The 24901-nt window shown below is 41.0% G+C and overlaps 1 protein-coding gene across 2 annotated transcripts in view; it reads right to left on the minus strand.

Moving 5' to 3' along the window:
• The window catches only part of PPFIA3 (PPFI scaffold protein A3), a 460187-nt gene that overhangs the window by 297774 nt on the left and 137512 nt on the right, over window positions 1–24901 (minus strand). For both annotated transcript variants that reach the window (XM_089671605.1, XM_089671604.1), the window contains exon 3: window positions 6775–6876. In XM_089671605.1, coding sequence (XP_089527731.1) covers window positions 6775–6876 — 102 coding nt within the window. The remainder of the gene's footprint in view (window positions 1–6774; window positions 6877–24901) is intronic.

Here is a 24901-nt window from a genome sequence, read left to right on the forward strand (position 1 = left end):
ACCCATTTGTTTACTTTCAGCTGTTGGCCAGGAACTTTTCCAGCTGGCAACTGAAGGGAGCCAGGGATGAATCACTGGTTGATAGGACATCAGTAAACATGATCCAGATACATGAATCTCGGCCGGTATATCTGCTGATGTCCTAACAACCAGTAATTTAGCAACATCAAGCTGCCAGACGGGTGTTTAGGGCACAGATGCCAGCATCCTAGCAGCACACAAACCTTGTGCAGGAAGCTGTGACATTAAAGCAGTATTAAACCCTAAACCAAAAATAAATTATATTGCATCTTACCAATCATTAGACACAGTGGCTGTATTAGTTTTCTTTTTTAGGGGCAGATTTGCACAGCAGCATTGTCCGTCTTGTGGGAGGGGAAGGAAGATGTACTAGCAGATTTAAATCCAGTAACAAACTGAAGCTGAATTCCAGCTAATACTTTTAAACAGTTACAGCAGTTTTTTCCTTTTAGGATAAAGGTTTTAAAGAAAGAAAGACAAAGAAAGAAAGAAAGAAAGAAAGCTGATCATTTAACTACTTTAAGACCACCCTGTAGCAGTTTTACTGCTACAGGGCAGCCCTCCTGTACCCCTGCCACAGGGGGCACATGTGTACCGGCGGCAGCTCATTTCTGCTGTGAACACTCACAATAGAAGCCGATCTGTGAGTCCCGGTGAACGGATGCTCACCGGCATCCACTGATTGTTGGGGCAGGACAAAGAACAGAGCTCTGCCTATGTAAACAAGGAATAGCTCTGTGCTGACAGGTGGGGAAGTGAAGGACCATGTGTCTCTGCAAAGCTGGGAATACGATCCTTCACTTCCCTTAGTACAAGCACCACCTAGTGTATACCAAGCACATAGCTAGGGACACATTTAACCCTTTGATTGCCCTAGATGTTACCCCCTTCCAAACCAGTGTCATTAGTACAGTGATCAGTGCATATGTTTAGCAGTGATCACTGTATTGGTGTCACTGGTTCCCGCAAAGTGTCAGTTAGTGTAAAAATGTCCGCTGCAATATTGCAGTCCCGCTATAAGTTGCTGATTGCCGCCATTACTAGTATAGAAAATACATTTTTAAAATGTTACTATCCCAGTATGTCCCATAGTTTTTAGACGATATAACTTTTGCGCAAGCTAATCAATATACACTTATTGGGATGTATTTTATCAAAAAGTTTTTTTTTTTTTTTTAAACTGTCAGTCTTTTTTTGTTTATAAAGCAAAAAGTAAAAACTGCAGGCGTGATCAAATACCACCAAAAGAAAGGTCTATTTGTGGGGAAAAAAAGGACATACACTTAATTTATATACAGCATCGCATGACCATGCAATTGTCAGTTAAAGTAACACAGTGCCAAATTGCAAAAAATGTCCTAGTCAGGAACGGGGAAAGTGGTTAAGCACCACTTCCAATGGTTTGTCTCAACCCTGTTACTGCAAGAGAGCTTTTCTTTTGAAAAACAGCAGACTTTTACTGGCTGGATCACCAGATGAAAATAGAAGAAAGAAAGCCTAATAAGGAAACTAATGCAGCCATCACATCTAAGAATTGGTAAGCTGCAATGTAACAAATGATTGCTTTTGGGTTTAATACTGCTTTAATGACAGCTTCCCAGCACATATTACAGGTACATGAATCTATCGCCCACACGAACATTTGTCCAGCGGAGAATAAAGGGTGTCTAAAGAGTATCTACAATGCTTTTTATGAATTCCCCAGTGTAAGTGAAAGAAAGCTTGTGCAATTCCCATTATAGTGCCAGAGAGGAGACAGCCTGTCTGCAGATGGGAACAGAAACAAGGAATAAAGCAGGCACAAGGTTTTTCTTGGCGAATATATGCTCAATTAACTATTTTGATGCCAGAAGCTTTACATTTAAATAAAAATGTGGTAAGTGTAAAAGATGAAATGAATCGATCTTTAACTCAAATGACACTTGTTGACCTGACTGATATCTTCTGGTTTATTAAACCACCAGAATAGAGTATATCAAAAGGCAAAACCTGCCACCATTACATGAAGATAGTTAATGATATGCTGGATAAACTGGTAGAGAGTAGAGAGACTGTTATGCAATTCCTACAGACATCCAAGCAATTCTTTGAGTTAGGGAGAGAAATGATACTGAAGCACTAACTGACAGTGACAATGATTCCCACGCAGACCAACCACGGTTAGAATATTTCAAGTGACAGCACCACATTATGCAGGAAAAATTCCAAAAAAGCAACAAAAAGATAATAAAGGAGCATTTTAAAGAACTCAGCCCCTAAAATAAAGATTCAGGAGGCAGTTAATCAATACTGCCAGCACACCAGGGATCTTCAAATAGCATTCAAATGTTTTTTTCAGGATGATCACATCACAGCAGAAGAGTGCAACATCTAGGAGCCTCGCAGGACCCCTTTGTCAGGCATGGTATGACACAAGGATCAGATGAACGCTTTGAAACTAATACAGATCAATGTTTTAAAGGAATTATATGGTCATAGCATACACTTTCATTGTTTAGCATCAACATTGTAATAGCAATACAAATTATAGGTATTTTTGACAACCAATATAACTTTACTTAAAAAAGTCCTTTCATGTTGTGAGTGCCGTCTGTCTACTGGCCATCTCTTTCCACAATTTCCTGGATCTCTGCATGCTTTGCAGCTTTTCCTCTGCAGATTAATTTAAATTTCTAAGGACTACATATCCCATGGTACCTTGCTGCCTGCCAGTGATTCCTGTACTGACTCTGTCTTCTGAAACTCCATTTTCTGTAGTCCAGAAGGTAGACTCTGTAAACTCTGTAACACAGCCATGCCTACACACAGAGCACAGTGAATATATGTCACAGAATTCAGGAGGATCATCACAAAGTTTACAAACGTCAAGATTGTTCAGAATAACAGAAGTAGGCCAAACCTTAATGAACCCCAGAATCAATAACCTAAATCAACCCCTATGAATCCAATCGGAAAAACTTGCCAGTTCTGAAATTGTGTGAAAACATTTACAAATAGAACTGTATTTTACAGCATGTGACAAATACAGACACACAACTGTTTGCAGCTGCTGCATTTCTTCTGTCTGTCCCTTCCAATTGTGCAATACAATCAATCTGTGTCTATTGCTGTCTGTTCTTTATTAGTTCTTATCATCTATCAGTCTCTTCACTAACTTATCTCAACAGTCCAAAGGGTATCTAACCCTCCTCCCTATCCTGGGGTTGATTTTTATGACTTGGTCGTCCGATTTTCGTAATCATTGGTGGTTACGTCGGTTTACAAACGACCAATTTTTTGTTTATAGTACGAAAAAAAACGCCCGGTTTTCGAGCCGTCTATGACCTGCATTAATACCACTTTAAACTCAAAACCAGAAGGTCTACAGCAGGACTGTAGTTACAGGTGACTAAACATCAATGCAGGTGTAGCAAACAGCTAGCAGAAGGGAGATAGGTACAATCTGCTTCCAAATAATACAAAGGGCAGTGTGTGTGTGTGATGCTCCACCTTAGCTGATTACCTCAGATTAGCCCTATTCACACTGCTACAAGGAAACCAGAGTTTGAAAAGTGCACAAAATGCACAAAGTAAGCTCCCAAAATGACATCTGGCTTGCATACAGCCATGGAAAGTAAGGCTGGACATAAAGGAGTTGGTTGAACAAAAAAAATAAACTCGATTCCCCCATCCATACACTCAGGGTGGATGGGAGAATCCTCCCTGCTAAGCTATTTAATTCTGAAGAAGGGCAGACATCCCTATGATTAGAATACACTGACCAGTGCTGCCAACAGGGTGGTTGTACAGAAGTTGATCAGTAGATCGCCTTCTGTAAAACCACCCTGCCCAGCAGGAACCAGCCAAAATATGATCCATTTATGGCCAGCTTATGTCTCCAGGGACAGGGTCAGTCTTTTGGGATTCTAAGGGTGTGCCAGAAGACTCCCAGAAGACTGTCGCCATCACTTTGCCTGCTGATGGAACACTCCGAGCCTTCTTCTTCCACTTTTTCTATTTTCAGCTAGACTACAGGGGGTGGCAACTGTTTGCAAGGAACACACAAAAACAGTATAGTGAGCATGTACCATTTTCAGCACTGAATATCTGGTCGAGTGACTTAGTGGTCAAATTGCCTTCTGTAAAACCACCCTGCCCAGGAGGAACCAGCCAAATTATGATCCATTTATGGCCAGCTTATGTTCTCAGGGACAGGGTCAAGTCTTCTGGGATTCCAAGGGTGTGCCAGAAGACTCCCAGAAGACTGTCGCCATCACTTTGCCTGCTGATGGAACACTCCGATCCTTCTTCTTCCACTTTTTCTATTTTCAGCTAGACTACTGGGGGTGGCAACTGCTTGCAAGGAGCGCACAAAAACAGTATAGTGAGCATGTACCATTTTCAGCACTGAATATCTGGTCGAGTGGCTTAGTGCTCAAGTGTGAATGGGGGCAAAATGTCTGCCCTAGGGGGGAAGAATGTGCCTGAAACAGCAAAAAAATCGAAGCACTTTCAGGATGTTAGCTCCATTAAAAACAGAAACCGCTGCTTGATATCATTTAAAAGTAAGGCTAAGTTCACATCTAGATATTTCTTGCATTCTGTGTTTGCGCAGGCACAGAAGCCCATTCATTTGAATGGTCTGCTGTACCTGCAGAAAACGTAGGAACACGGTCTTTGCACCTTTTTCAAAATTGTAGCACACTGAAACCATGTGGTTTCTTGCACCCAAAAACATGCTGCATTTCAGATACATGGGGGTGCTATTAAGAATCAATGGCACCCCCATGTGTCTGCTAAAGAGCAGCACTTTTTGCCTGCAGGTGGCTGTGGGTGCGATAATGTTTGCGATTTACACACATTCCCACACTCACATTAGTGTGAACCTAGTACTTTTCTGAAAAACCATTTCTCCACACATGCAATAAGGCCTGTCCAGATCTGTTTTGTCTGCATGTGTTTTGGGTTGGGTGGACACAACTATGGGAACAGACTTCATTGGCTACTTTTATTTTTGAAAAGTGTCTTTCATTACATTGCAATGTACTGTTCTTAGCATAATCTTCTAAAATAGGCACCAATACACCAAAATTAAATCTAATACTGACCAGAGACATATCAATATTTTCAAATGCCGTTTAAACCAGATACATTTTAAACAAACAAAAACGAAAAAAAACTACCAATCCACCACCTACACTTCAGTGTATTTTACAGTATCAATAAACTTGGTAGAGGAAGGTTGCATTCATCCAACTGTTTCACAATTCATTGATGGTTGAAATACAAGCTAAATAGGTTCTTATAAATATAGAGTATAGGTTCACAAAAAAGGTATTTCTGGCTAACAAAAGTTAGGCAGGACTTTTGCTTTGAAAGTTAAAGCGAAACTTCACCTAGAAAAGTTCCTCTCTTTCTCCTTGTCCCCCCTTTCTCTGACATATTTGGCACATATAATTTTTTGGGAGGGGAGCGAGTACCTACTTGTTATAGGTACCCATTGCCGCTATTCTTCAGATTGCATAGGTGGTCCAAGCAGAGGTTCTCTTCCCCCTCCTTGCCGGTATTATTCTGGGACACGTCACAGGTCCCAGAAGGCTGCCGGACTATTCAAAAAGCGCAGTGTGGCACATGCATGAGCAGTGGGCAGCCGGGTGTGAAGCCGCAAGGAGTCACAGCCGGAAGCCCAAAGTTAACATGCCAGGGACCAAAGACTGGTGAAGAGGCCAGCCCAGGTGAGGACAGTGCTGGAACGCTGGACAGGTGAGTGTCTGTTTAGTAAAAGATAGTTATTAATTTTTGCAGAACTGACCAAAGAACCCTTTTAACAATATAATAAATGTTCACTAAACTCTGGTTTTAAAAACAATTCTATTCAAGTATCTATTCTCAACTCAAAAAAGTATCTTCTATTGCTCTCACCCTCCTCTAAATTCCTTTGTTTTTTTTCTGGTGTGATCTGACTTTCTGTTGGAGGCTGACTATATTGTATATCCATGGTCCCACTGTATGTGGGAAGGAAACAGCCCTCTCTTGCTCACTTTCGAGACTAAGAACTATATAATAAGAGACTTGTAGTGTTTATGGAGCAGTGCACATGACCACAACTAATGGACACTGCTTGTTTCAAACAAATGGAATCAAGGGGAAAAAGAGAGATTCAGGAGCTCATGGAGGATGTTACAAGGAGGTAGAAAAACACACTAAGAAACAATTTAATGAAACATAAGACTACAGAGTCATTAAATAGTAGATGTCTATGGCTTATTTTTAGAAAATAAAAATAGTGTTTAGTGTCCATTTAAATATAAATATTTAATCTTTGACTACAAGGTACATTTTATGTCGGATGTCAATATTTCTATATGGCAACCTGTGACACAGGATCAGCCTCATGTATACCCATTCTCTTTCAGTAATTTCAGTACGTCAAGACTTCCACTCATAATAAACTAATTTATTTTTAAATCCACTGCATAGGATCTTTATTTCTACAGCAGAACCTTACATAATCTTACAGTACAAAGTTTTTTTTTAAAAAGTTTAAAATTTGACTGTTTCTGTAAATAAACGTTAGATTAAATTTACTTCAGATAATGAGATTTAAAGCTTGCAGATAAATACTATAGATGGTAATAGGTAAGTGTAAGGGAAAGAGGACAAAATGTGACCTCCTCCATACTGCCAAGACTGCCCCCCACCTTTCAAACCTTGCCCATACAAAACACTGAATCTAATTGTCCCAAAAAAACCACTCTGCCATTCCTCACTTACCCGAGTGTTGTTCCTCTCTGCCTTTAGCTCAGCAATCTCTTCCTCTCGCTCAAGAAGCTGCTCGCGACACAGATTCAACTCTTTAGTGAGAGCTGCAAACTCCTGCAAAAATAAAACACATGGCCTAAATATAACAGCCCAACAAAGAATAAAACAACAAAGCAAAGCGATGAATTCTTATAATAGGACTTACATAGGTGTCACTCTCAGGGACACCCATCTCATTCCTAATATGAAAGACAATGTTCCTCGCCCCACTCTCTGCGCGGACAATAATTGCTATGCTGTTAGTCTTCTAGTTGAAGTTGAAATGAGAAGTCGCCACATTCAGTAGAAAAAAAAAATCAACAGGCATAAGGAGAAACCAGTGATGGGGAAAAAAAGCTTCTTTTCTGCCAATTGCAGAAAGGTGAGAAAGGGATACGAGATTGGCAGCAAGAGTACAGAGTACACTGATTGCTTTGTGTAACCTGGGTCTCTGCAGGCCCCACAGAGGAGTGAGTTTCAGCCTTGCACAGACCTCCGTGTGTACACTGCTTGCTTTGTATAGCTTGCAATGCACTCTATTTACTTTTTGCATTCTATGTCTTTTTTTTTTTCTTTTTTTTTGTTTACTTCACTGATGTTTATTTACTGCAATCATGAAAATACTTTTTAGTACATGTGTAAAAGAAGAACTTCAGAATAACAATGTCATATCAACCTAATTAAAATGTCTCCTTCCCATAAATGAATAGGCCACGTTTTGCTTTTTCAAATTACATTATTTTTATTCAAATTGTATTTTTTTCCCTAAAACAAAACTGGATTTTCGTACTTAAAATGGTTGTAAAGACTCGAGGTTTTTTACCTTCATGCATTAAATGCATAAATTAACCCTTCCCCCTTCCTAAAACTTATCAAATTGAGGAATAAATGGAAATTAATGAGATGTGTGAGAAGATACTCCTAGGGAATCGTCCCACAGAGCACCCTCCCGTGTTAAGACAGGACCAGGTGAGTTGGACAGAAAACATCAAGTACAACAAAGGCCTCATCAGCTTATCCCACATTGTGAGTGGATAATAATAGAAACCTTTTCCCTAGTTTTCCAAAAAATGTGAAGTGGTAATTGATTTTTAGAATAAGGTGCTATAATACACCTCCCCCAAATAATAGAATACCTTGCATGAAATCCAGATATCCTATGTGCAATCTGCAATAGCAGTAAATAACTATGGTGCAACTAAAACATTGTGCACCTCCCCACAAAATTGAGATGTAATACACAAATACAAATGTCCAATATACAATGTTCAATATGCAATATGCAACAAAATACTGTTGTGCAACTAAACAATCTGTGCATATATTAATTCCAAAATCATGTGCAAATATAGTCAATGTCAAACTTGCTGATCTTCCATGTGCCAGACCGTGAAGATATATACCAGAGCTTTGCATTTATGCTGGACCGTAAAGAAATATGTCAAAGAGAAAGGGAAGCTTCTATAGTGTAAATCCTTTTTATTTAAAAAAGAAAATTGCCAAAAACACACTCATAGTGTTGTAAATATGAAAGCGCCTTTAAAAACTGAACGCCATGAGCGCTCCTGAGGAGATCACAATAGCTAAACGCGTTGGGTGGGGCTAACTTACGTCACTTCCGGTTCATGTCTGTGGAATGCATGGTGTTCAGTTTTAAAGGCACTTTCATATTTACAGCACTGTAAGTGTGTTTTTGCCAATTTTCTTTTTTGAATAAAAAGGTTTTACACTATAGAAGCTTCATATACACTCCCGGTGTGGGGGCCACATTATTTACCATCTCGGTACAGCACTACGCCCCTATGTTTCTATAAAAAAACTATTGCTGCACCTTCTTATTTTAACACTTAATCAATTAATATTTTGCTACCATCCTGTGACAAATAAAAACACACCACATAATAATACAGTAAATCATTAATAATCAATGTCCTCATTACTTCTAGTGAAATAAAAAGTTCATATGGTTCCAAATCTTCTTAGTTTTCACCCGTGGTATTTTTATTTATTCCTTGCAGCGATTCCCACCACCATTCACTATGCCAGGAGTGGCGAACAAGTTAGACACAAAGAGCCAAAATTTTAAACTGTGAAAGTCAGAGAGCCACACCACGCAGTGACCTGCCAAAACAGACAAACACTCACACAAAAAAACATAATTAAAACCATATTATTCACCATAACACTTTCTTCCCCTTACAAAACAACAATGTGTTCATTTCAAGGTAAGTGTCCACCCTCAACACACACATCAAATGCAACTTAGCCAGAGTTAACACATCAACTACCCTGGAGGTTGCTGTGGCACCTGTCTCTCTCTCTCTCTCTCTCCCTTCTCTCTCTCACTCTAACACACAAGTATACAAAAAAAAAATTCTGAACTAATGGACTGCAGACACAGTACAGGAGATGACCAGAGACTGCGGACAGCACAGGATGACCAGAGACTGCGGACAGCACAGGGATGACCAGAGACTGCGGACAGCACAGGGATGACCAGAGACTGCGGACAGTACAGATGACTGCTGACCTTTGGGGAGGTGGGGAGCGGGTACCTGAATTTGACAGGTACCCGCTCTTACTTCCGCAGAGTTTTTGTTTGATCTTACCTGTTCCTCGATCCAGCCGCGCGCTGTCTTCCCGGCTTCTGTAATGGCGCTCGGCATGACAGCCGGGTGCCCAGTGCGCACGAGCGAGAAGCACTTGCGCTTTGTGATTGGTCCGGCGACTTCTGGGATCTGTCATGTGTCCCAGGTACCGCCTTACCATTCACAAAAAGCACCGCTTCTTGCGCATGCGCACTTGGCACCCGGCTGTCATGCTCAGTGCCCACACTACAGAAGCCGGAAGACAGCGCGCCGCTGGATAGAGGAACAGGTAAAAATAAGAGAAACTTGGCAAAGAGCCACAGTATACAAAATATGATAAGAGGCAAAGAGCCGCATTCATTTTGGCCGGGAGCCGTGTGTTCGCCACCCCTGCACTATGCGCTCGCCTTTAATAGTGGACATGCCAGGTATCAGGTCAAAAACACTTTTCCCCCACTTAAAGTTTGCTGAGGATTCCTCCTAGTCAAAGCCTCCCCTGGAACACTTTACTTCTTTCCACTTTGGAGGTTATGTGTCACCACACATTAATGGGTACATGGCCCTTTACAAGATCACCATTTTTTCCTGTAGTAAACTCATATAAAAAAGGGGTTCTCATAGTGTAGTAAATCTCATAATCCTTTTTATTTATTAAAATTGCACTTACATTTGCATTAAAAACACTGGCATTGATTGTAAGAGAGGAGCCATGGCTTCCGGTTACGGCTGTTACAGGGCTGATTGAAAGCCATAACTGGACGTGGTGTGAGAGCCACGGCCCCAGTGTCTTTCAATCAATGCCAGTGTTATTAATGCAAATGTAATTGTAATTTTAATTCTTTGGGACATATTTATACATAGGACACTATATGCAGCTTCTATTGCTTTGATAGCAATAATAGAAGAGAAACAGTTTATTGTAAGTGCATTAACTTACCCAAGCACAAACCAAGCCTCAGATCTTTAACCCTTAGTTAGGACAGATAGTCCTGCACATCTAGTCTTCAAATGATAATGATATCTGCCATCATAAGTACAGGCAGGGTTAATTATGAAAAATGCAATTCACTAGTCCCCTCAAGCATTACTTAAAGAGACATGAGAAGGATTTGTCAGTCCTCGTGTTTTCAGAAAAGAGCATGCTATGTAAATCAAAACATGTAACAAATACAAAGTAGGTGCTATTCCGTTTCGGCTCTTTTATTTACTCAGATCTGCTGGATTCTACAGACGTCACTGACTTAGGAGCATGTCATGATCATCCTCTGAGTAGAAAAGATCCATCTGGTGGTAGAAAAAGAGGGTGAGCATCTACCACATTGCAGTTTGCTTTTTACAAGCCAAGGAGAGATTAGTACTTCTGTCCCTCAACGTTCTCTGTATGGCATCACTCAGCAAAGATCCAAAAAGACAATCCCACAAAGGGTAGTCAAAGTAGGGTATTCTTATAGGATGGATCCACAGACCAAGATGCATGCATCCAAAAGGAATATGAGCATCAGAACAGACATAAGACTGATGCAGAACACCTGGTGGCTAGCATTCAAATTTGAAAGCCATGTGAAGTGAAGCACTTTTATCTGATCCACACATGCACCAAGTTTGAAATCAATATTTGAGACTAATGCAGGCCATAGATGGGTCAAAAATCGGCCGATTTTTCAGCTGAAAAAAAAAAAATCGGCCGATTTTCACACCGTTGATGGGTTAAATGGTCGGCCATTTTTCTGGATTTTGTCAGATTTTTTTGATCGGTAAAGTTGGAAAAAAATCGTCCGATTTTGCCGATTGGGCGATTTTGCGGCAACAATGGGCAAATCAGCCGATCTTTTTACCGATAAAAAATCTGCGCATGAGCCGTGACCTGCAAGAAAAAGAAGAAAAAGAAGAAAAAAAAATAAAAAGAAGAAAAAGAAGAAGAAGAAGAGGAAAAAGAAGAAGAAGAATAAGAAAAAAAAAATAAGAAGAGAAAGAAGAAGAAGAGAAAAAAGAAGAAGAAATAGAAGAAGAAGAGAAAAAAGAAGAAGAGAAAGAAGAAGAAGAGAAAGAAGGAGAAGAGAAAGAAGAAGAATTCCAGTCCGCTATTATATTTGACATTAAAAAGTATTGTGGTTGCAACAATGTATCTATTTGTATCCGAAAAACATCTGTATCTGAAATGGATACAAATAGATACAATGTTGCAACCGCAATACTTTTTAATGTCAAATATAATAGCGGGGCTGTCTGCGGGGACAGAAGTAATGAAATGCCGGCTGTAGACGGGAAGAAAATCGGCCGTTTTTTTTTTACTGTTGGTGGTAACGTCAGCCTATTGAACGACCGATTTTTCGTTTTTTTTTTTAAAAACCGTCCGGTTTTCTCCCAGTCTATGACCTGCATTATAGGTCCCAACTCAGAATCTTGGCCCACATAGACTGGCCATACATTATACAATTTTCTTGAGATTTTTGGTTTAGATTTACCAAAAACCATATAATAGGAGGTCAAACCTAAACAACACTTTCAATTGTATCTAATTAGGCAGGCCCTTGCACTACATAGTGAAAGGTAAATCTAAAGGAAATTGGGCAGAAATTGGACAAAAAATTGTAAGAAAATTGTATAGTGTATGGCCAGCCTTAGAGAGCGTCTGGGCCAGCAAAGTAAAAACTACATTAGGTCTCAATAATGAACCCATTAATGTACACAGGGAGCAGGAGAGAGACTGCAGTCTCATATGTAGGGTCTGTAAAGGTGGGGGCAGCCACCATCAGAAAAGCAGTAGTCCCCTAAAGTGGTAGTAAAGTCCATTTTTAATGTTTTACCTATAGTGACTTGAAAAAGTAGTCATACCCCTTGAAATTTTCCACATTTTGTCATGTTATAACCAAAAACGTAAATGGATTTTATTGGGATTATATGCGATAGACCAACACAAAGTAGCGCATAATTGTGAAGTGGAAGGAAAATGATAAATGGTTTTCAAATTTTTTTACAAATAAATATCTGAAAAGTGTGTTGTGCATTTGTATTCAGCTCCCGAGTCAATACTTGGTTGAATACTTTGTTCAAGGCACTGCATATATTAGGGCCTATCTGTAAATATCTCCTAAACATGCACCTTTTAAGAGGCATTTACTTGTGTAGCAGTTGGCACATGCTCTCTGAAGGAATGGCATACCCGTGCCATTCCTTCAAAGCTGTGCCACAAACAGTGACTCCTGCACGCATGTGCTGGAGTGATGTCATTGCAGCTAGGCCATTCAAAGGAACAGAGCCCGCGAACCTGGAAGACCGACCGAGCGAAGATGGACAGCATGCTGCTGGAGGGCTTCATTTTAAAGTAAGTTTCACAAAGTGTGCTAGTATGTGATGCAAGTTTTTTTCTCTTTTTTTCCAGTTTATTACCACTTTAAGAGGAGAAACCGCCGCACACAGAATGTTCCACTTCCTAATAAAGAGGAAAAGCATGTCCAGATGCATCTAATGCTCGTAGATAACATTATTGAATGAGTTATGTTGGGATGTTGGGGCAATACTTTAGAAAACTGCTTTGGTGTGTGTATGCCAGAACCACTCACCTCCTAGCGGTGGAGACTGAAGAATCTTCCAGCTGTAAGGTATTCAATGAGAGAGGCTACCATCGGTTTCTGATTGGATAAGATGACAAGTATACAAAGGGTCATACGAGAGTTCATCCTCAAAAAGAATCATGCCACAGGAGGCCCAGTGGCTGGGAGGGACTGTTACAGTCTTATTCCATCAGAGAAATGGATGAAGGACAAGCATGGCCTTCCTGAGAAGACTGTGTCACTAGCTGTAATAGCTGTGAGATAAAGCCCTCCGTGACAGAGGAAAAGGCCCCCACTGTAAGGTAGTTAGTAACTGCTGGCACAAATGGCTCAGGAGCAGCCACTGCCAAGGCAAGTACCTTAGATAGCTGGTGAAAGAGTCATAAAAGGAACACACATAGCTGTAGTCAAATTCTACAGTGCTAACTGAGCCTTATGAAGGAAAAGGTTTAGACCTCTGTTCCCTGGTGACATTCTTTTGTTTAATGACAAACATACCAACATGGTCCAAGCTAGAAAAAATAGGAGGGAAATCTTGACATGGCCTGCGCGCTGCAGGCAGTGTACTTATTCATTAAGAAGTCTTCAGAGACAGGGACAAGCAAGCAATGCAACTGCCATAGCTCGTGATCTGGAAAGAGATACTGCCATGAACTATCAGACTAGAGCTAAAATAATACAAAAGCAGAGCTTTGTGCTTCCAAGAAAGAACAGCAAGGAATGTCTCTGCAGGGATTTGATCACTGCAGGGCGGCCATAGTGAGATCACCAATGCTACATGAATGGGAAAAACCTGTGCTCAGCAGATACCTGGAGGGACTTCAGGGTTTAGCATCTGGCATGAATCCATTTGTGGCTGTTAATTACAGATTAACTCTGGGATAAGCAAATACTGTCCAAATTAATGAAGCATGTGTATTCCTATTTGAATCTTGGTGTGACTTGTGTATTTCTTCTGGATTTATGCAGTAATCCAGTGTGAAACTTTGCTTTTGTATTAAGACTGGTCACTGCTGTTCCCTCTCTTTGTACCTTTGTACGGGGTGATTGGTCTTGTATCCGCCTCTCTCCTCTCTGTATCCTTATATCCTCCTCTCTAATTGGTAAGCCTGCTGGGTCTACTGCACCCATCCTCCTCCTGCCCTGACGTAATAGACAGTGCAGCCAAGAGGGGCACTGACACAGGCTACAGCTAGACTTAGCTGGAAGCCGTGCTAAGTGCCAGAGGATAGAGGAGCTGTGACTGGCTGCAGAGAGAGAGTGGCTGCATCCAGGATATCTGCAGTTTTTTTCTGGGGTAGCTTTTGCGTTGTGTTCAGGACTGCTGCCACCACCCTCACTGACTTCTAGTCCCTTGTAGTCAGAGGCACCATTCTAGAGGACTCAGAAAGGGGAGGAGTTCTTGTGCCAGAAGTGGCGAGAGGCCTTTGGCCACAATTTTAGATATATTCCTGCCCTTTCTGGGATCCCCAGGGATTTTTTCTGAGGTGTGTTCCCCCCTTTACTTTTGCATTACAAAGCTTTGCTTAGAATGCTCCAGTGGAGACTTTGGGCCCCAACGACAGCCAACAATAAATATTTACCACCAGTCAATGGGAGTGTGTTTATTAGGGAATGAGTTGTATAGCCCTGTGTGCATCTCCTATAGCTACAGTAAGCTTTTAAGTCAGGGCCTAGGAGGTCTGAACTTTACCCTTGAACCAGGTTGTTGAAAACCCATTATACATGATTCTGATTCTGTATACAGTATGAAAGATTTAAAATTGAGTCCCTCTAATTCAATTTTTCCAGATGATTGTATCTTGTCCATGAACCTGAAGGATACTCCGATCCATCCGTCCTTTCAAAGGTTTCTTTGTTTCACACAGACAGATGCTTATCTGCAGTTCAGACGTCTCCTGTTTGGACTCTGGATATCTTCCATATCTTGATATATTGGCATGTCCATTATTAACTGCTTCTTTTAGCTCACTCTAAAGAAACCCTTCTATCCAATGTCAAAATTCTAATATACTTTCAGTCGGGTTGGTTAATAAACTGGAAGAAGTCAGCCTATGCCTTCAAAGAAGATGAATACTTTTGGGGTGCAATTCAATATGGCTGACTCACTAAATTCAATTATAAACCCAGGAGGTATTGGTAACCAGGATTCTGACAGCATCTTGTTCACTGAAAAATCTGGGATAACTCTCCAGTTGCATACAGATGGTATGCTGGGTCCACTTCCCGTTTCAGGTAAGGTTCCTCTCCCATTAGGCTTGGAAGTCATTATCCCAGCTGATCCGCATGTTGTTGACTACTAAACAGAATCTATGGACCACACCACCAAACCTTTCCCAATGCCACTGATAGCTATTTTGGACAAAATTACATCAGAGGCAAGGAGAGAAGGCTGGAGGGGGGCATCGTTTGAAAAATTATATGGTTCATGGAAGATGGAACAATTCTAAAATACTTATACTTAACATTCTGAAGATTCAGGCAACACCAAGAGCCCTAAAAGCTTTCTCCTGGCAGATCAGTCATCATTCACTGCTATTATAAATAGACAATTGGGTGGCAGCTTAAAAAATCCAAAACAAAGGGGTGCACAGCTGGACCATTCTCAAGGGGATTGAACCCATCTTTCTGTGAGTAGAAAATAATATATAAAAGAAGATATATACACACTATATTGCCAAAAGTATTTGGACACCTGCCTTTACACACACATGAACGTTTCAACTCTTCTGGGAAGGCTGTCCACAAGGTTTAGGAGTGTGTCTATGGGAATGTTTAACCATTCTTCCATAAGCGCATTTCTGAGGTCAGTCACTGATGTCGGACGAAATGGCTTGGCTCGCAGTCTCCGATCTAATTCATCCCAAAGGTTTTCTATCAGGTTGAGGTCAGTTCCTTGAGGTCAGTTCCTTGAGGTCAGAACTCTGTGCAGGCCAGTCAAGTTCCTCCACTCCAAACTCGCTCATCCATGTCTTTATGGACAATGCTTTGTGCACTAGTGCGCAGTCATGTTGGAACAAAGTTCCCACAAAGTTGGGAGTATGAAATCGTCCAAAATGCCTTGGTAAGCTTATGCCTTAAGAATTCCCTTTGCTGGAACTAAAGGGCCAAGCCCAACCCATGAAAAGCAACAATACACCATAATCTCCCTCCACCAAACTTTACACTTGGCACAATGCAATCAGGGAAGTACCATTCTCCTGGCAACCGCCAAACCCAGACAAGCCCATCAGATTGCTATACAGAGAAGCTTGATTCGTCACTCCAGAGAACACATCTCCATTGCTCTAGAGTGCAGTGGCGGCATGCTCTACACAATTGCATCCTACGCTTTGCATTGCACTTGGTGATGTAAGAATTGGATGCAGCTGTTCAGCCATGGAAACCCATTCCATGAAGCTCTGTATGCACTGTTGTTGTGCTAATCGGAAGTCCACATGAAGTTTGAAGGTCTTTAGCTATTGACTCTGCAGACAGTTACCGACTTCTGCGCACTGTGTGCTTCAGCATGCACTGGCCCCGCCCTGTCATTTTACGTGGCCTACCAGTTCATGGCTGAGTTGCTGTTGTTCCCAGTTGCTTCCACTTTGTTATAATACCACTAACAGTTGACTGTGGAATATTTAGAAGTAAAGATATTTCATGATGGACTTATTGCACAGGTGGCAACCTATCACGGTACCACACTTGAATTCACTGAGCTCCTGAGAGCGACCCATTCTTTCACAAATGTTTGTAGCAGTCTGCATGCCTAGGTGCTTGATTTTATACACCTGTGGCCATGGAGGTGATTGGAACACCTGAATCCAATGATTTGGAGGGGTGTCCCAATACTTTTGGCAATATAGTGTATGTGTAAACATACAAAAGGCTGTCGCACTCCCGAATTAAAAATTTTGCTTTATGGGGTTTTTTCAAAATAAATACATGTCAGTCTTATACAATGCCAAAATGGTGACCCTCCAGCACAAGCTTTCAGACCATGTCCTTCCTCAGGCTGAAACCACCGTATACAAGTCTTTGGTAAGTTAATTCATTTAAATTATCCTCCCTGTCTATGGCATTCCTCACAGACATTGGAAGAGACTACTAATCATGATCTATTAAACATAATACATCAATCAATCAATAAATAAATATATATAATGTTAGGATCAACATTTTTTGCAGTTATGAGGAGATTCTGTGGGATCAAATGTCAAGCCACTATATACAAATGCATTCATGAATATGAAAGAAACTTATTAAATTTTTTGTAATAAATTCTTTCAGGATTATGGTCTCTGTTATTATCACTACATTGACGATACCCTTGCTGTATGGCAGGGTGACAGTGAGTCTTTATTATTGTTTAAGTACCTTAATTTTGCAGTTTCCTTTGAATGTACTATACTTTTGGACTGTGGAGATCGGTTCAACTGCATAGTATCCAAGGTTATCCATCTAGCGGATCACCCTGCTCGGATCTGTGGAATTTTATAAAATATATATATATTATGTATTCTATTCCAGTCCTTCAGGTGTCTGCAGTGTCCAAGATCCAGCTGCATTTAGAGTGAGATCAAGTCTGGTTTGCCTGAAACAGGAAACAGAGCAATTCTGTTCTGTAGGTTAAATGGTTGTCTGTCCCTGAATTAAGCCCACCTGCTGGAGCTTTGATAACATTTACAGTGATAATAATACTACTATCAGTGTTAAAAAAAGCAAAGGTTTTATTTAAAGTGGTATTAAACTACAAAAAACAAAGTAATATATTGTAGCATATTGCATATTGCTAGTCATTAGATGTTGTGGCTGCATTAGTGTTCTTTTTTAGGAATTTTTCCCCCTCTGTTTTCACTTAGTGATCTGACCAGAAACAGACATCTTGTATTAGAATGCCTCCACTCTGGATGAAGGAGCACAGGGGTCATCTTTGGACAGCAGCTTTGTTATTCTGGGGAGAGGGAAGTGTTAGATGCACTAGCAGATTCGAATACACTAACATTGAGATTAAACTTCAGCTAACACTTTATAAGCAGTTACAGCAAACAGATTTTTTTTTCCTTTTTACATAAATAGAAGCTGATAATTATAAGCACCTCTGTCAGTAGGTAATAGTTTGTCTCAACCCTGTAACTGCTACATCTGCATTACAGCTTCTTCTGTTGAAAAACAATCACCAGGTCACTAGGTGAAAATAAAAAGAAAGAGAGTCTAAGGCTCCATTCATACTTGAGCAACTCCAAAGTCGCACTGGAAACCGTTTACATTCCCTGGAACTAAGTCGCATCAAAGTAGCGCAGGGACCTCTTCAAAGTAGCTGTGACTTTGTCGCATAGATCCCAATGGGTGTCAGTGAAAATAATGGGCTGTGGCTTGTCACACGACTTTATGTGTCCAAAGTCGCAAGACAAGTCGCACAAGTGTGAATGGAGCCAACAAAAGAAAACGTATGTAGCTATTACATCTGAGAATTGGTAAGCTGCAATATAATAGATTTTTGCTTTTGGGTTTAAAATTTGAAAATCATTAACAAATACATAACGATATCTAAATGAGGTTACGTAGAAGTTGGAATAAAAGAGCAAAGATGATACATTACACAGAAAGTTTATCTTGTCTGAGGCTCGGAGAAAGAAAATTGGAAGGCTGTCCCTTTTATCATACACAAGCAATCTAAAGACACTCTACTGTCCAATTCCCAGGATTCTGCCACAATTCTGAAATCTTCCAGCAGGTGGCACTGTCACATTGCAGGTAAGCTTTCTTACATACTGTAGTGCTGTGAGGGAGAGAGCTCATTGGATCCCTTTCAGCCCCCCAGCAATTTTTGAAGGTGTTTGAATGTAAATTGCAACCCCCATAAACCAATACAGCTATGCGTGGAGCCTTTTCCCATTATAACCCCCCTACCGTACCCCCTGTGGAATGATCCTGTTCCACTATTTTTTTTAATTGGCATTTCACAGTGGTCACAGTGCATACTGATAACCAAAGTAGCTATCCAGAATGTCTGATACAGTACATCTACACTGCTCCAAAAAATTAAAGGAACACTTTTTAAACAGAGTATAGCATCAAGTCAAACTCCTGGGATATTGATCTGGTCAGTTAAGTAGCAGAGCAGATTGTTAATCAGTTTCAGCTGCTTTGGTTTTAATGAAATTAACAACAGGTGTACTAGATGGGCAACAATGAGAGGACCCCCAAAACAGAAATGGCTTTGCAGGTGGAGGCCACTGCCATTTTTTTCCCTACTCATCTTTTCTTACTGTTTTTCACTAGTTTTGCATTTGGCTAGGGTCAGTGTCACTACTGGTAGCATGAGGCGATACCTGGAACCTACAGAGGTTGCACAGGCAGGCCAACTCCTCCAGGATGGCACATCAATATGTGCCATTGCCAGAAGGTTTGCTGTGTCTCCCAGCACAGTCTTAAGAGCATTGAGGAGATTCCAGGAGACAGGCAGTTACTCTAGGAGAGCTGGACAGAGCCGTGGAAGGTGCTTAACCCATCAGCAGGACCGGTATCTGCTCCTTTGTGCAAGGAGGAACAGGATGAACACTGCCAGAGCAGACCTCCAGCAGGCCACTGGTGTGAATGTCTCTGACCAAAAAATCAGAAATAGACTTCATGAGGGTGGCCTCAGGGCCGACGTCCTCTAGTGGGTCTTGTGCTCACTGCCATACAGCTCAATTGGCATTTGCCATTGAACACCAGAATTGGCAAGACTGCCACTGGCGCCCCGTGTTTTTCACAGATGAGAGCCGGTTAACCCTGAGCACATGTAACAGACGTGAAAGGGACTGGAGAAGCCGTGGAGAACGTTATACTGCCTGTAACATCATTCAACATGACCATTTTGGTGTTGGGTCAGTGATGGCCTGGGGAGACATATCCATGGAGGGACACACAGACCTCTACAGACTAGACAATGGCACCCTGACTGCCATTAGGTATTTGGATGAAATCAATGGATCCATTGTCAGACCCTACTCTGGTGCAGTGGGTCCTCCTGGTGCACGACAATGCCCGGGCTCATGTGGCGAGATTATGCAGGCAGTTCCCGGAGGATGAAGGAATTGATACCACTGAATGGCCCGCACGCACACCTGACCTAAATCCAATAGAACACGTCTGGGATATCATGTTTTGGTCCATCTGACGCCGCCAGGTTGCACCTCAGACTGTCCAGGAGCCCAGCGATGTCCTGGTCCAGATCTGGGAGGAAATACCCCCGGACACCATCTGTCGTCTCATTAGGAGCATGCCCTGATGTTGTCAGACATGCATGCAAGCATGTGGGCGCCATACAAACTACTGAGTACCATTTTGAGTTGCTGCAATGAAATTTCAGCATAATGAACTAGCCTGCTGCATCATTTTTTCACTTTGATTTTCAGGTTGTCTTTGAATTCACTCTTCGGTAGGTTGATAATTTTAATTTCCATCAAACGATGGGGCATCCTTACATTCCTAACACAATACCCCGTCCATATCAGTATAGATATCCAGCATGATATTTTTCCCTATTGAGTTGGGATGTGTTTTCAAAGTGTTCCTTTAATTTTTTTGAGCAGTTTATATAAATATATATATATATATATATATATATATATATATATATATATATATATATATACACAATATCTCACAGAAGTGAGTACACCCCTCACATTTTTGTAAAGATTTTATATCTTTTCATGTTATAACACTGAAGAAATGACACTTTGCTCAATGTAAAGTAGTGAGTGTACAGTTTGTATAACAGTGTAAATTTGCTGTCCTCTCAAAATAACTCAACACACAGCCATTAATGTTTAAACCGCTGGCAACAAAAGTGAGTACGCCCCTAAGTGAAAATATCCAAATTGGGCCCAAAGTCTCAATATTTTATGTGGCCACCATTATTTGCCAGCACTGCCTTAACCCTCTTGAGCATGGAGTTCACTAGAGCTTCACAGGTTGCCACTGGAGTCCTCTTCCACTCCTCCATGACGACATCACAGAGCTGGTGGATGCTAGAGACCCTGCGCTCCTCCAACTTCCATTTGAGGATGCCCCACAGATGCTCAATAGGGTTTAGGTCTGGAGACATGCTTGGCCAGTCCATCACCTTTATCCTCAGCTTCTTTAGCAAGGCAGTGGTTGTCTTAGAGGTGTGTTTGGGGTCGTTATCATGTTGGGATACTGCCCTGCGGCCCAGTCTCTGAAGGGAGGGGATCATGCTCTGTTTCAGTATGTCACAGTACATGTTGGCATTCATGGTTCCCTCAATGAACTGTAGCTCCCCAGTGCCAGCAGCACTCATGCAGCCCCAGCCCATGACACTCCCACCACCATGCTTGACTGTAGGCAGGACACACTTGTCTTTGTACTCCTCACCTGGTTGCCGCCACACACGCTTCAAACCATCTGAACCAAATAAGTTTATCTTGGTCTCATCAGACCACAGGACATGGTTCCAGTAATCCATGTCCTTAGTATGCTTGCCTTCAGCAAACTGTTTGCAGGCTTTCTTGTGCATCATGTTTAGCAGAGGCTTCTGGGACGACAGCCATGCAGTGATTGATGTAGTGTGCGGCGTATGGTCTGAGCACTGACAGGCTGACCCCCCACCCCTTAAACCTCTGCAGCAATGCTGGCAGCACTCATATATCTATTTCTCAAAGGCAACCTCTGGATATGACGCCGAGCACGTGCACTTAACTTATTTGGTCGACCATGGAGAGGCCTGTTCTGAGTGGAACCTGTCCTGTTAAACCACTGTATGGTCTTGGCCACCATGCTGCAGCTCAGTTTCAGGGTCTTGGCAATCTTCTTTAGTGTTACAAGGTCTCAGGTGTAAATGGGGAGTAGGTGTGTTAAATTTGGTGTTGTTGCTCTCACTCTCTCATACTGGGCACCTCATGGCAAAGAACTCTCTGAGGATCTGAAAAAAAGAATTGTTGCTCTACATAAAGATGGCCTAGGCCAGGGGTTGGCAACTGTGGCCCTCCAGCTGTTGTAGAACTACAAGTCCCAAGAGGCATTGCAAAACTGACAGTTACAAGCATGACTCCCAAAGGCAGAGGCATGATGGGACTTGTAGTTCACCAACAGCTGGAGGGCCACAGTTGCCCACCCCTGGCCTAGGCCATCTTTATGTAGAGCAACAATTCTTTTTTTCAGATCCTCAGAGAGTTCTTTGCCATGAGGTGCCCAGTATGAGAGAGTGAAAGCGACAACACCAAATTTAACACACCTGCTCCCCATTCACACCTGAGACATTGTAACACTAAAGAGTCACATGACACCGGGGAGGGAAAATGGATAATTGGGCCCAATTTGGACATTTTCACTTAGGGGTGTACTCAATTTTGTATATATAAATACACACTGTAGTTGCATGTTTAATTTTTTTCTCTAATTTTTAAATTAAGGATTAAGCATTCTCTGTGAGTCCACACTAGTCAGGCAGTCTGTTCTATGGCTTGGTTGCCCACTTTTATTTAAAACAAATAAAATATAGAGAAGAAAAACCAAAATCAGGAAAAGAAGGAATTTTAAGGTCTGATTCCTCGACAAATAAACAACCAAATAAAATTATATAAAATACAATCTTTATTAAATACAAATGACTAAAAATTCCCAATGATAAGCGATATAAAACAATACATATGGATGTACAGTATATAGAGCAGCCTTTTTCAACCAGGGTGCTCAGGCACCCTGTGGTGCCTTCAGGTTTCTTCAGGGGTGCCTTGGCAAAATGCCCAAAAATTGTATACAAGCCAGCAGGTGGATCAATCCTGCCTTTTAGTACACAAAGCCACAAGTTTTCATTGTGCATTTTTATGACCTTCTAGCTGCCATCCTAATTAATAACCCATTACAACATCAGTTGATAAGGACAACGTAGGATGCATGCACATCATCCCTGTTTTCCCCTCGCCTGCCCCACTCCTCAACACAGAATCACATTAGCAGAATGAGGGAGAGAAACTGAGAGAGACACACTAGAATACTAGTCCCTGTGCAAAGGTGTATTTGCTTTGGAAGAATAAATTACCTCTAACGTTGGGAGAACTGGATGTTTTTTACATTTTAGAATGGGGTGCCTTAAGTTTGTGCAGAATTTTAAAGTGTGCCTTGAGATTATAAGTAATTGACTGAAAAAAGGTTGAGAAACACTCATACAGAGAAATAGGTAACACCCAAAATAGAGGACATTAGGGAACTATTGTCTTTATGCTTTGTTCCTTTTTTCACTGAGTGGTCTTTTTGATGACTATTATCATGGGGGTTCTTATTTGTGATATTTTTTGTATATTTTTTTCATGTGTCATTACAAGTCCATTTTAGACCATGTAAGCCTGTATTCTTCTCAGGAGAACTTAACTGTTTCATTTCCTGAGGGTATGTGGATGTAAGTTGTGTAGGCTCTTTCAATTTCCATAGGTTTTATGAGCATAATACATATCTCTCCCTCCTTCTCTGTATTCTTCCCTCCTTAGTATTGGTGCTTTGGTTTGATCAGTTAATTTGGCTCCCCTCTTGTGTTTGAAGGTGTGTCTCTCGCTTGTCTGGAGGTAATGCATGGCTTCCGCACATAGCCAGGATGCACATGTGTTTTTACTACTTTTAATTGCACTGGATACACACCAAGATATAAGTCCAGCTGGCCCTCTGTGCACTTATTGCTAACTATTGTTGATGCATTGCTGACTGACAAATTGTTGTAACTGGAAATTATTTTATTGTCTTTATATTTGTAGTACCCCTCTCCTGATGAAGATGTATAGAGAAACATGTTAAAGCTAAGAGGTTGTCTATAGTTGCATCATATTATTATCACTGGCTCTTGAGATTACCTCCATTTCTCTTGATGTTATCCATTTCTTTATATATATATCAATATGAATAGTTTTATATTGTCTACCATTGGGCAATTTTAATAATGTTTATTTAATAAAGATTGTATTTCATATCATTTCAATTGGTTGTTTATTTGTTGAGGAATTAAACTTTAAAAGTCCAACTTTTCCTGTTTTTTTTTCTTCTTATGAGATATGGTGTGACTATACGCTAAATTAATTATTGTTAAAACAAATTAAAATAAACAGTTCCACATGAATTGCTAGACATTTCCCCTGCAGTGCTTTCCACTATCAGGACCAACTTCGAAAAATAACTGATTAGCCTTCTGACTCTCTCTTGTGACACTGCTACTCAGACCTCAACTGCAAACCTATACGTTGGTTCTTCAGACCTGTTCACAATACTTACTGTGCTTAAATACAGTTCTTGCACCTCTTGCTTCAGCCCTCTTGTCTCCTAGCCTGAGACCTCCTGGATTCAGGTTGGGAGCACCTGTCTCCTCAACAGAGCAGACTTGTCTCCTTGATTGGAGCACACCTATCTCCTAATGGGAGCTCTGAACTATGCCCTTCATTATGCAAGACACTAGATACTGGGTTGGAAATTTCTTCCTTCCCTAAACTCTTTGAAAGCTTTAAACTCCAGAAAAAACCAGATCAGTAAGAAATACAAAAACAGTTTTTTCAACTCAAAATTGATATTCCAGAGCCCCTCACTCTGCATACATGCGAACCCTGCATTCCTTTTCCCTACTTTTACAAAGTGTCAGGGCCTTGCACCAGCACAATATATAAAAGACTCTCTCAAAAACTAGTTCTGACCAGTTCAATAGATTCTTTTAAAAATGAGCTGGATGTTTTCATAAATGCACAAAATATATCTGAAATAATTTTTCCCCTGTGTTGCAGCAAAGTGGACCATGCTCCATAGGATTTTTTGCTCTTGATCAACTGTAGATATAGGATTGTGTATATGGAGGTTTTCTATTATTTTTTCTATTGGTTGAACTAAACGGATATGCGTCTTTTCAACCTATGTAACTATCATATATTTGAAGCAGGATTTCCCCTCAGGAGTTATGGCGGGGTCTAAAAAGAAGAACCTGTGTCTTGCAAA

Source organism: Staurois parvus, unplaced genomic scaffold (genome assembly GCF_062004578.1).
Source record: "Staurois parvus isolate SC_StPar_1 unplaced genomic scaffold, SC_StPar_1.0 ptg000108l, whole genome shotgun sequence".
Taxonomy (NCBI): Eukaryota; Metazoa; Chordata; class Amphibia; order Anura; family Ranidae; genus Staurois; species Staurois parvus.